Here is a 13331-nt window from a genome sequence, read left to right on the forward strand (position 1 = left end):
CTGGGCAATTTAGTGACACCCTGTTTCATTATAAAAATTTAAAAGTGCTGGGGATGTGAAGCACTTATAGGTTCAATCCCCACTACTGGAAAAACAATTTTTTTCTTGAAACAGTTAACCCCACAGATGCATGATCTCTGATGCAGACAAAATCACAGGGATATACTCTTGCAGATATAGCCATCTGTTATTATAAGCTAATGTTTACCCATTGCTTCCTCAGCACTAGGCACTGTGCCTAGCACCAGATAAGCATTGCCTCATTTTATATTCCACCTGGTAGAAAAGATTTGTGATTTGCTGATGAGGAAACTGAGGAACAGAGATGTTCAGTTCCTTGTTCAAGGTTATCTGGTCAGTAAATGGCAGAGCCAGAATTTATACCCAGGCCAGTCGGACTCTAAGGGTCCACTGGCCTCATCACTATGCAAGAGTCATGTATATGTCCAGACAGACCCAGAGACACACAGAGACACTTTTGCAACACAAGAAAGCCAGTTCCAAACACAGAAGAAATCCCATGCAGGAATGTGGCCAGTCACAGACAGACAGAATGTGGCCACACATACACACACACACCCTTGTCCAAGAAACAGACATACCCACTCATGGTCACTCTTTTGTGTCAGTATTTACTGACAATCACAACTTGAAGACATCAGATCCTGGCCACTCATGAAACTACAATACCAGCCCCCATAGTCACCCATGATCCCACTGGGATACACACAATCAGCCAGGTACACAGTGGCACCCAAATCTACACAATCACATGCAGCTAAACCTACATATGACGATCTCTCCGACATAATAAGAACCCTCGCTTTTCCAAGTTATTCAGTTACACAGAGTCACACCCACATATATTCCAGGAGTTGGCAGGGTCCGGGAGAGGTGGGTGCCTGGAAGGGACCTAGCAGTGATCAGCTCTGTGCGTCACCTTGGCAGCCTAGTCCTGTCCCCAGGTTGCGGGGCAGAAAGCGCCTGGGTGCCACGTCACGTTCGGTCATTGGCTGGAGGGCTCTTGTGCGCTGAAGAGGGGCTGCAGCTCAGGCCTTCGCTCCCAGTCGGGCTGGGCTTTTTCACTTCTGTAGGGTAACCAAGAGCCTCAGTTCTCCTGGGACGCGGGACTTTCAGTACTGAAACCCAGGAGGCCGGCAAACCAGAAGTGGGGCAAGGCCCCACTGCAAAGTGCGTGCAGGGCTGGGTGGGATGCCACCAGTTCCTGAGGGTTGTGTCTAGAAGCAAGAGGAAAGGGGTGTCCACTGAAGCTAAGTTATTTTCAACAGCATAAATACATGCCAGTGCTAAAAAATGGACAATAAAAATACAACAACACAGACACAAACCTCAAGCAAAAAGAGTCTCTGGCTCACCCCAGGCCCCTATCCCTTTAACAATGTTCTACGCCTACATAAGGACTCTGTCCAAAGTTCTGGAAAGGTTACTTCTGACCTGCCTGGAAGAAGGTAGCAGCAGCCTCCTCAGGCTTTCCCCGCTTCCAGTTTAGCCCTGTCCACCCACCCTCCACAGCATCTAGAAAAGTTTGATGGCACTTCCTCAGCGCGACACTCTTTGGTAGTTTCCACCTTATACTCAGTAGGACCTCTGGATCTAACCCTGCCTACCTCTTTGATTTCAGCTGCTATATACCATTTCCCATCGCTCTCCTCCCTAGAGGAGAGCTCTTCCTTCTAGTTTTTGAAGATGTCATGTTTAATTCCCACTTTGGAGCCTTTACATTGACTGTTTCCACTTCCGTGAGATCTGCCAGACTTTTACTTTTCCTTCTTCTAAGCAAGTCTTCCATGCCAAATATCACCTCCTCCCAGAGGCCTTCCTCAGATCACACTAGCTAAAAATACCTTTCTCCCTCAACTCTCTATCCTTTGACTTGACTTTATTTTTCTTCAGAGAAGAAAACATGTTACTCCTTGACATATTTGTTTATTGCCTGCCTTCTCCATTAGAATGCTTCTTCATGGCAGGAATTTGTCTGATTTGTTCACTGCTGTATCTCCAACCTGCCATACAGTAGGTGCAGTTAAATGTTCGTTGAATAAATTATCAAAGAGAGTATAAGCCATAATAAGGAGTGGTGACTTAGAGGACATGACCCGCTCCAAATCATTCATATTCTCACACACACATCATGTCTGCAAGCTAAAAAGTTTGGGCTGTCAGTTGACTCTGAAGTTGTGAATATTACAAAGCATTAATGGAAGCCTAGGATTTTAACTCTTTGGCACCTATGTATGTTTTAAGACTCTTCATAGCTAAAGATGAACATGCCCTGAGCTGAACAAGTTGGATATATTACTCTTCACAATGGGAGAAAAAGAACACCATGGGGGAACTGTGGGGTACCTCAGGAAGAGGGAGTTAGAAAAGATGTGTTTTGCTCTCATTTTGCCACACTGAGGACCAAGTTCCCCATACATAGATCCTTGGGGGACACTCTCAAACAATACTCTAACAATAGCAAATGGTACTCCATTAAATAGACTACAGTCTGTTCATTCTCCTGTTGATGGATATCTGACCTGTTTCCCAGTTTTTTATGAGTAATGCTGCTATGACTAGTCAAGGTCTAGATCTCTGTTATACTAGCTGTGCCTAGCATAAGCATTCATGTCTAATCTTGATTTTATTTAAATTTGACTGAAGTGATCATATCTGGTTTGTAAATTTCTGGACAAAAAAACAGTTTCCTTAATAAGTGTCACCTGCAAAGCCAGAGTTGACTGAATGGACAGGTCTGGTTGGAAATGTTCCACCTACTCAGGTAAAGAATTCTCAGTTTTGTGCTGTCTACAGAGATGAAGCCCAAAGTCCTTTAAGAATGCAAAAAATAGGGGCTGGGGAGATAGCTCAGTCGGTAGAGTGCTTGCCTTGCAAGCACAAGGCCCTGGGTTCGATCCCCAGCACCAAAAAAAAAAAAAAAAAAAAAAGAATGCAAAAAATATGTGGTTCACAAAGCAAATAAAATAATAAGGAAAAAAAAAGAAAAAGAAGTGTTTTGGCCTTGTGTTGGGTGTTTGAGAGGAGGGTTTAAGGAAGTACGGTTTTGTTCTATATTAAATACTATCCAAAATGGGTTGACTTTATGATTGGGCATGTTAATAAATTATCTAGGAGACCAGACTAGATACATGTTAAGACATTAATTGGTCAAAATAAAATAAGCAGCTATTTATTTCAGTCAGGATAGGGGACGTTTGGTTATTTTCGTGGTTCGGACAATGTGTTCTGTCATCATAATGGAGTGCTCAAATATGTCTTGATCCATCTTGGTCACAAAACAACCTTGTCTGATGTTGACATCCTGTGAAATTGTGTTCAACAGAAGGACAGGAAGGCCAGCTGTGAAGGCAGTGGCCAGATCCTGGAGTTAGGGGTTGCTGTTATCTTTGTGCACAGTGTTACAAGGTTACCTTGTTTATCATGTCAGTTTGTCCCCAAAGGTATGGAGGGCCGGCTGAACTTGTATTTTTATGCAGATGAGTGCAGTAAAATCTAGACCTATTTACTTCTTTTTAGGCTTTTCCCATGACTTGTGTTGTTTACTTCTTCACATGTATCTTGAACATTGCTTCTTAATGTTATTTACTGTTGCTGTTGTGAAGGGGATCTATTTGCTATTGCATTTTCTCCCCTGCTACCTCAAAGGCATTGTGAACTTTTTCTTTTGAAGTACTGAGGATGAAACTCAGCACCATGAAATTTCATACTTTGTATCTCAGAAAAGGTACTGAAGCCAGGTGTGGTGGCCCATGCCTGTAATTCCAGGTGCTTGGGAGGCTGAAGTAGTAAGAATGAAATTTGGTGGCCTGCTGGACTCCCAGCCTTGTCTCAGGCCACCATCCCTTGCTCAAGCCCAGGACTCACCAAGTGATCTCTTGATGCCATAAGTGGCTTGAGATTATTATCCCTACACAGCTTTAGGGTTTGACCTAAGGCCACTGACACTGGGGAGCCTGCCCTGACCCTCTAGGTTGCCGAGTACTTCTGTGCATGGAGTGATCCACCTTTTGGTATTGGGGGGCTTGAGTCCAAGGGTACATTATATCCCCAGTCCTTTTTATGTTTTGAAATGGTCTTGCTAAATTGCTGAGGCTGGCCTTGAACAAACAATCCAGTTTCCCAAATTGCTGGGATTACAGGTGTGGGTCACGGCACCTGGGTGAGACTCCTTTTTACATTGTTATGTTACAGAACTTATCAGCTTCCTCCAACTAGAAGCTCAGTAACAGGGATTGGACAATTCACCTGTCTTCTCGGTTGTCAGAGCAAGGTCAGGTAAAATGTTAATACTGAGTAGAGAAAATGGATGGCAGCCACTTCCACTGGGTTCAGGGTATCAGGCTAAGACCTCTCTCCTTTCCTACACCTACCCTTTGAGACAAGGCCACGAGGAAATCTTTAGGAGATAGCACCTCATTGAATTAGAAAAACCACACAAAACAAGCACCACTTAGGGTTATTTTTCTAACTAAACTTTTATTAAATTACTTTTTTTGTTGTTGAAGGCTGGAACCATCAAAGTCCTTAGATCAGCTTTAAATGCTGGATGGAGTAAAAACCACAAGAGACTACTAGGTGATCTGTGAACAGACTGGCAGACAGGCAGGCAGATGACAAGGGAGAGACAAAAACAAAAACAAACAGAACAGTCTTCTGGAGAGCTAGTCAAATTCTTTGCTTTTTCAATTTTATTAGAAATTATTTAAAATAATAAAGTAAGTCAAAAGTTTAAACAGAGCCCCAGACTTGCGATTGTTAAAAAGGCTCACCAAATAATAAAACCCTTGGGTCTCTGTAAGTTTTGTACAACCTGCTGCAGTTTGTTCTCCTTTAGCTAGATGAGGTTTGTCTGTGGCTATGATCTTTCTCACCATAACTGCCTCCAAGAACAGATCCCATTGTGGAACAAACAAAAAACAAAAAACACCAGATTCGCCCCTCCCCAAATTCCTTATGGCTGCTGTTCTCTCCTGACTGTGGGGAAACCAATTTGGAAGGAGGAAGTTGAGCCAGTGGTGGAGGCAGGTGGGCAAGCTGGTAGGGCAGAGATGGTTTTCTGGAGAGTCCATTTGGATCTTTTCTCCAGATGTCTAATATGTGCTTAAAGAGTTTTTTTTTAAGTTTGAAAAAAAACTCCATTGTGAAAAGTGAGTTATGAAGAGTGCTCTTTATTTGAAACCTCCACAACACAGACGCCAATCTTGTCTCGCATTGAATCATTAGCTGTGCACATCAACACATTCCAAGCACAAATTAAGAAATGCAAACAGAACAAAAAAATATATATATATATAATTTTTCCCCTATCCAAAGGTTTCAAGTCTCAATGCAGCAAATCCTTCTGAACACAGAATCTGAGGAGCACACTGTTCAAACAGTTGGGACAAACAGGTCCCTGCAAAGGCTACTGCCTTTGTTAACACATGGGTCGGGGATCATGGACGGCATGGAAAGGGGAGAGGAGGTGAGGAAAGGAGAGAGGAGGAAAAGAGAATGAGCAGGAAAGGGGGAACAGGTATGCATTGGGGAAGATGGGGCAGCTGGGACACACACATGGTGAGTTGGTGGATTTCATTTATTGGTTTTTGACATTTTCTTTCTGGTTCTTTTTAAATTTCCCCCCTCCCCAGGTCCAACAATGGTAGAAAAACCCCACAGAGGTGGGCAGGACCTAATTAGGCCAGCCCAAAGCCTTCAGAGCACTCCTGGATGGCCAATAGTAGCATGTGGCGGAGCTTCTCAAAGCTCTCATAGGCAGGCAGGTCCAGCTGATTAAAACTAGGAAAGAAGAAAGATCAGTCTGTAAGGAATGATAATGACTGAACCCCTGTGTTTTCACTGGCCCTCCCTCCCTGAGGAGTCTATCCTTCTACACCCTTCACTTCTTGCTAACTCTTGATTTTGGTTTTAGTCTGGTCAGCCTCTTTCTAATCTGGCTCTGATATTGGCTATTAGGCACCAGAAGCATAAATCAAACCTTTCCACTCCTCCTTAAAACCTCTAAGGAGATATTCAGGGTCACTAGTGATTTGACCTCTGCTCCTAGCTCCAGTCATGCAGAGTCCCAGAATATACCATTCCCTCCTGTGTGTTCACCTACTAATGTCTCCTTGGTCCCTACTATGTGTCTAGCCCATTTTCTCAAAGCATTACCTTTTTCACAGAACCATCAAAATGTGAGCTACCTGAGGTCCAGAAATGGGCCAGATTTGTGTTCCCAGCTTTAGGTAGGGGCCTAAAAGTCTGAGTCTGCAACCTCAATGTGAATGCTGAAAGGATAAACCAAACCTTCCCTCTTACCATGTGTGAGCTGAAGGCAGGCGATCTGTGGACCTGTCATCTCGATGTATCTGAAACTTCTGAATGCCGTTCATGCCTTCAAGGGCAGCAAAACCTTGCAGGGGCACCTTGGAAGTACCGGTGACAAACTGGAGGAACTTGGCACGGTCAGCTTGGTCAAAAGAACGCAATGCTCTCCAGAACCATTGGATCTGCAGAATTGGATAGGAGAAGACAGCATCAGAAAAGAACTCCTAGAAGGCAGAGGAATGGAATTTGGAAAATAGAACTGGAGCTGGAATCTTAGGCAAACTCCCTCCATGGGATGGGCTTTAGTTCCTTCATTCATAAAACAGGCATAAACATCACCTGAAAATACTCTTTTGAAGAATGAAAAGTTAGATATGGGTACACTGTCACCCACAACGCCCTTCCTCTAAGTGTACTGGTTTATTGGGCATCATACAAACTACCTCTTCTTAGGGTAAGAGGAGCATATGGAGAGGGATGCCAGCAGCAGCTCACCTGAATAGAGTTGGACTGGTACTTGTGGTACTCAGTGTTGGATTTCAGATCATCAATGTCAATGGTGGGCAGTCCTGATATGAGCAGTTCTAATTCCTGCTCAGTGAAGATAGAAATGAGGCGCTTTGGAATGATCTCATAGAAGCCTTCTAAGAAAGCCGCCAGCTGTTTGCGGATGGCTCCTGGAATGAGAATAAAAAAAGTTACATAGCTGATGAACTCATCTAATTGCTAGAGGTCAGAGCCCCAATCTGGCTCTCAATGCTATTAGGATGCTGGTGGATCTTGGCTGCTTCATCTACCACTGTTTCTAGGCCCCTACATAAAAATGAATAAAATTAAAACATTTTTGGTCAGGAGTTTTATTTCCATCTGTCCAAGATGTCGGTGGCTGTGTCATACAAGATAACAAAAAAACCCCAAAAAAACAAACAAAAAAAGTGAAATAAATGAGGGCTGACCTCTTCCCAAACCGAGAAACTGGAGGTTTAAAGGACATTTTTCCTACCTGTCATTCTCATCTGGCACACCAGGTGTACATATTCCTTCTTATTCTCCTCTGTTACCAAGATGTTGGCCCCATTGGGTTTGAGGTCACGAACTTCACAGACTCCAAACTCTTGGACCTAGAACACCCCAAAACACCAGCTACATATATCGGGATTGGTCTAGGATGCAACTAACAAGAGAGACCTGGGAACATACCCTCAAACTCCTTCCCATGTCCATAACAAACTGACTTTTCTTAAAACTCATTACCTCATAACTCTCATAGGGAAAGGCTGAGACCAGGAATGAACGAAATTAGTCTTTTGGTTCCAGAACCCATAAAGAAGGTGGAGAGGAAGGAAATCATCAAATGAGAAAAGGGAATGGGGCGCAGCTAAGGTATGTAATTAACACAACATAATCTTTGTGGAAAATAATTTGGGGGAAGGGCAACCTTAATTTTTGTATTTCACTTATGTCTATATAATTTTTCTACAGTGTGCTATATTAAGGGATAAAGAATTATGTTGAGGCGTAATTGGTGGGGGGCTGGGCTCTTTCTGGGAGAAACTATTAGGAAACATCTTGGATTATTTTATCAATTCTGGTTTTTCTGTACATGTTACCTCACCCACTGTTCTCAGCCTAACTGCATAGGGTGTTGAGCTTTGTGGAGATGTGTCCTTAGAACTCTGAGATTGCCCAGTGACAATTCCAAGGTGATCTCAACATGGGTCTCCGGGACTGACTGGATACGCTGTGGTCACTATCTCCTGACTTACCTCAGTGCTGAAAGTGAGGTCGTAGCCTAGTGTGGAGACATCGTTTTCCAGCAGATAAACGAGTCCCTGGTAGAAGTGGTAATCTTCACTCTCCATATCTGTGTATCTGGAAAAATACAAACAGGGTTACTGGGTGTGTGTGTGTGTGTTGGGGAGAAGTAGCACAGGGATGGGATAAAAATAAAGGACCAGACCCCAGGGCTGAATAAAGTCTTAGGACTGCACCATACTCTCACCTGACAGACTTGCCCAAGATGTGTTTGTAGAAGGATCGAGTAAAGTAGCACTCCAGGAGGCGGTTATCATATACAGCTTTGGCCACAATGCGTCCGACAAACTTGAAGTAGCTGAGGTGGTTGGGGTTGCAGTGGGAAGATGGGTTGATGGTGTAGGTGACTCGATCACCAGGTGAGGTACGGAACAAGGCATACATAGGATTAAACATCTCTCGAGAGATGATCATATACCACTCTCGCAGGAGCCCTCCAGCATCCTGCCCTTCTTCTCCTTCAAATACTATATACCTGTATAAAAGAGCAGAAATGAGCTACGCAGAAAGCCCAGGACAGATCTGTCTATTTGCATAGCATTATATGTACATGGGGGAGGGTGTTAAACAGACTGGGGAGTGTGATGTCAGATGAAGAGGTGAACAGAGATTGCCAGAACTCTGGGAAGACCCTCCAACCCTCTGTGTGATTACATGGATGGTGGACCATAAGGGAAGAATTATCATATAACTCTATCTCTCATCTCACCAGTTCCTGTGACACTTGGTATTATAGAATCACCAGTGAGCAGTTACCCATTTGGTGAAGGTCATTCTTGCATATACAGTCTTCCCAACCAGGTACCATTTGCTTATCAGGCTCCCCACACCTAGTTTAACAGTGGTGAAAGCTCCACTGCAAAACCTCAGGTGTCTCCTTACAAACACCAACCACTTTCCAGTCTGTTTAGGAATTGTGCAGTTCAGCCAAAGGGTTAGCCAGCAGACCAACCCAGAAGATGGAAGATAGTTCAGTGAGATTATTTAAGCCAGATTGAGGAGGACAGGAATTCCCTAAATGCCCTAAAGTTGAGGCCAGAATAAGTTACTGGGTAGAAAGAGCCGAGCCCCCCACCAATCTTGTCTGTTCGGTTCTAGGCTCTTACAATCGATTCTTCATTTCTTCAGGGGATTTGCGATGAAGCTCACGATAGGAGTCTTCAAACACATGGTCACGGCGGACATGAACAGCCATGTCTTCTTTCCGGAGCCCCTCATCCAAACGTTCCAGCTCTTGGCGGAAATATCTTGGGAGGTAGGAAAAAAAGGAAAATAGGATTTGGGGTGGTAGAGCAAATTTCCATTTGTTTGATCAGGATGAAAACCCCAAAATGGCATTCTCTCCATCCTCCAAACACTGATTTCTGTTCCCATGTCTAGCAGGTGGGAGAGGTAAATCATTTATTACTATGTTGAAAATTTTCCTATCTCTACTGAACAAGGGCCCACAGAGATTATGGCATGGAATTTCTGCAGAAAGCAGGTAAAGATGTGAATATGTGTATGAAGGAGAGGCATAGGGACTCCAGAGGTGCCATGCAAGTGTACCACAGCCATATGCACCCCAGCACAACTCTGAAGAATGGTATGGGACTTTAGAAAATCTTGTGGTTAAGAAATCCTGGCTCTCAATTTACTGATGAAGAATAGAGATGGGTAGGGGAGGGGTGGAGAAGTCCAGGGTACATTTAGGGTACAATGAGTGGCACAGCCGATTCTCTTCCCTCCCTACCAGCACCATTCCATATGCTGCCACCAAGAGAAACTCCTGGCCCCAGGAGAAACTTTGGCTCCTTTCTGGGAGGGGAGATACAGTTTGGGGAGTTCCTCTCCCCTACTCAACTCCAGGGCACATACTTGCGCTTGACATCAAAGTCGAGGACACGAATGTAATCTACCAGGACAGCGAAAGGCCCATCAGCAAGGTGGGTGGTGGACTGCCGTAGGATCTGGTTTAACACAGTGCGGTGAGTCTCTGAGGGGAAAAAAGATCACAGGATCAGTATATCATGGGTCCCAGATAGGTGCAAAACAGCCCTCCAGCTAGCAACTCTCCTCTTTTCAGGGGTGTCAATTAGGAACCAGACAAAGCTAGGGACCAGTCCTGAGGTGTGAATATCAATCTGAGCATTTCTATATCAGTCTGACTTGCCATGACCTCAGGATAAAGTCCAATTCCCTCAGAGTAACATACAAAGGCTTCCAGAGGAGATCCCTACTGACCACACTAGGATCACTTTCTCCCACACACAGACAGACACATGCACACATTTCCTCTCTGCTGAAGAGGCTAAGCATAAAATATATAAAATAACCCTGCATATAATAAAGCCTTCTGCATTTGGGGGTCTGTACCTGCAAAACGAAGGAACTTCTGTGTGTCAGGGGGCAGGCTTGAGGAGATGTGCATAGATGAGGGCTCCCGGGAGAAGAATGGGTCAAGGGAAGAAGGGGTGGCTGGGGTTAAGGGAGCAGGGGAGAGCGGAGGAGGTTCATCCTTGATGTGTGCCAGCTGGCTCTCACGGGTGTCTCGTACAGGAGGCTTGCTCTCCCGCTCTGTGGCATGAACCAGAAAGAAAGCCTCGACAGCAGGCTGGAGCACTGGGGGCAAGAATGAGACACAAGTGATGCTTTACTTTACAAACTTCAACATACAATCTCTTCCACCTTCATAAACAAACCATAAAAATACAGTATGGAGCTGGGCATGGTGGTGTATGTCTTTAATCCTAGCAGCTCAGAAGGCTGAGGCAGGACTGTGAGTCCGAAGCCAGCCTCAGCAAAAGCAAGGCGCTAAGCAACTCAGTGAGATCCTGTCTCTAAGTAAAATACAAAATAGGATTGGGGATGTGGCTCAGTGGTCGAGTGCCCCTGAGTTCGATCCCTGGTGCCTGGCCCCCACAAAAATACAATATGGAAGAAGAAATCATAAAAAATTGCAGGGAAATATAATGATAGAGTAAAGCCACAGAGGAAGTCAGTATTTTCTGGAAGCCAAAGAAAAATGGAATAGGTAACCAGTTATTTAGGTGGGGGGAGGGTGCTGGGGATCAAACCCAAGGCCTTGCACATGCTAAGTAAGCACATGCTCTACCACTGAGCTACACACTCAGCCTCTAGAGAGAAGGCAATTTTTTTTTTTTATATTGAGGGCAGAGAAAAAACAAATCTCCTTGAATGCACTACAGAGACACTCAGGGCAAGGACTAACTTGGATAGAAGAAACTTACACTGACAGAAAGGGTCCCATATCAGACTGGGTGGGTGGGGGAAGAAGACCTGAGCTCTCAGAGTACAACTCACCTAGTACTGCATGCTGGTCGTGGGATTCCTCCAGTTCCTTTAAACACTCCCCCAGCATGTCCCACAGTTCATCCAGGCTCAGCTGCTCACTGAGCAGGGGTAACTCAGGTGGCCGCTCCTCTTTCTCCTTCTCTCCCTGTGGGGTTCCATCCGAGGCTACTGGGCACACAGAAGACAGAGTTAGAAAGCCTTCGAGGTGTCTCCCCAACTTAAGAGTTGTTTCCCAGCCCAAATGCGCAGGCTACTAGACAGATCAAGTAGACTGGACTGTTGGCCACAGAGTACTACTCACTGAGCAACATCTCAAAGCAAGGTCTAGTCCTGCACTGGATGGCATTTAATAAAATAATGAATTCGGTTCCTTGGTTGTACTAGCCACATTTTAAGTGCTCACTAGCCATGTGTGGCTAGTGTTCATCTAGTCTAGTCATTGCCACATTAGCTCCCAGAGAACCTGTGGGTAAGTTACCTGAGGGCAATGCAACAATGATGGAAATCTGGATGGTTGCCTTCCAGTTCACAAAGTATGTTTCAGGACATTATCCTCATTAAATTCTGACAGCTGCCCTTGGAATCAGGCTGCTTTCTCCCTAATTTTTTTCCCAAGGGACAGGGCCAGGACTTAGAAAACATGTTTTTGACTCTAGTCCTATGCCTTTTGAATTAGTCATCTTGTCCTGGGACAGTTTAAAACCCCAAGAAGCCATGGTGCAACAGATGGATCCCCATGGCTGGTATGTTTCCTGGTACCCTTTGGGGGCTTATTCTGAATTCTGCTCAGTAGCCAAGCAGCAAGACCAGCCTCATCTTCTGGGTGGGAGAGAAGCAACTGCTTCCTCACCAGCCCTTCCCCCCTCCCTCTCCCTTTCTATTCCCACCCCCACCACACCCTTGCCCTGCTTAGGCTTCTTCCTGACCTTTGCTTTTCATCCTCTACCCCAATCCTGACTATTCTTCAAGGCTCTGACAGCCCTAGGTTTGAATCCTGGCTCTGGCACTTGCAGATCGTGTGACCTTGGGTAAAAGAAGATGGATAGAGAACATGGGAATAATATCTACCTCCCAAAGTCCTGATGAATAGTAAATGATTTAATACAGCATTTTTAAAAAGGGTGTCCTATGAGAACACTATTCCACAGGAATGTGTTCAAACAGTGCCCAAAATTATTCTATGTACAATTTTGAGAAATGCCACTAATAATAGCCTTCACCAGGTGCCAGGTACTTCACTATACACTGCATTTGTATTAACTCATTCAATCCTACCAACTGTGAACATCCCTATTATAAACAAGGAAACTGAGGCTAAGAAAGGTTTGCTTCAGATTCCAGAAGCTAATAAATGAGGGAGCCAAGATTTAAAACATATGCTGTCTCCATGTGTAATACCCTGTCATAGTATCTTTACTACAAGAATTGTAGGTATCCTTTGGTTGTTAATACTTGTTTTAGTATTTATAGAGACCAGAGTTCACTGGAACAAACTGAAAAACACTTGAGTTTATATATATGCTGGGAATAGGAGATCCAGCAGACATTCTATAAGACTGGTTCTCCCTTCTGCTGGGCTGGAAAGTGAAAGTAGTACTGACCAATGGACTGAGTATCTTGAGCACTGGGAGATGGCTGATCCACATCCATGGGCGACTCCTCTCTCCGGACAGATGCCTCTGACTGGCTAGACTCCGACTGGATAAAAGGGAGACAAGGCCACTTTATAAAGGTTGCAACTTTGCTTTCCTCAGGGACAGGCTAGAGGCTGGCTCTTCTACTTCTTATACATGGAGCTTGGAAAGATGCTTCCCGTATCTAGTGAGAAAAATCTATAGCACTCCAGGACAAAATAATGACTTTCCAACCTACTTTGCTGTCCTCTACCC

At 44.6% G+C, this 13331-nt stretch overlaps 1 protein-coding gene across 11 annotated transcripts in view; it reads right to left on the bottom strand.

The window, feature by feature from the left end:
* Window positions 1–5172: 5172 nt before the first annotated feature.
* Window positions 5173–13331, bottom strand: part of Huwe1 (HECT, UBA and WWE domain containing E3 ubiquitin protein ligase 1) — a 139373-nt gene continuing 131214 nt past the window's right edge. For 8 of the 11 annotated variants that reach the window (XM_047535471.1, XM_047535472.1, XM_047535469.1 and 5 more), the window contains 11 exons: window positions 13044–13140; window positions 11452–11610; window positions 10504–10749; window positions 10006–10123; window positions 9255–9395; window positions 8336–8623; window positions 8100–8205; window positions 7337–7454; window positions 6829–7010; window positions 6325–6515; window positions 5173–5802 (listed from right to left, as the gene is read on the bottom strand). In XM_047535471.1, the coding sequence (XP_047391427.1) occupies window positions 5700–5802; window positions 6325–6515; window positions 6829–7010; window positions 7337–7454; window positions 8100–8205; window positions 8336–8623; window positions 9255–9395; window positions 10006–10123; window positions 10504–10749; window positions 11452–11610; window positions 13044–13140 (1749 nt within the window). In that variant the 3' untranslated portion in view covers window positions 5173–5699. Of the gene's footprint in view, window positions 5803–6324; window positions 6516–6828; window positions 7011–7336; window positions 7455–8099; window positions 8206–8335; window positions 8624–9254; window positions 9396–10005; window positions 10124–10503; window positions 10750–11451; window positions 11611–12368; window positions 12466–13043; window positions 13141–13331 lie in introns of those variants that run through there. The other 3 variants (XM_047535478.1, XM_047535475.1, XM_047535480.1) reach the window with 2 other exon arrangements.

This window comes from Sciurus carolinensis, chromosome X (assembly GCF_902686445.1).
Source record: "Sciurus carolinensis chromosome X, mSciCar1.2, whole genome shotgun sequence".
Lineage (NCBI taxonomy): Eukaryota > Metazoa > Chordata > Mammalia > Rodentia > Sciuridae > Sciurus > Sciurus carolinensis.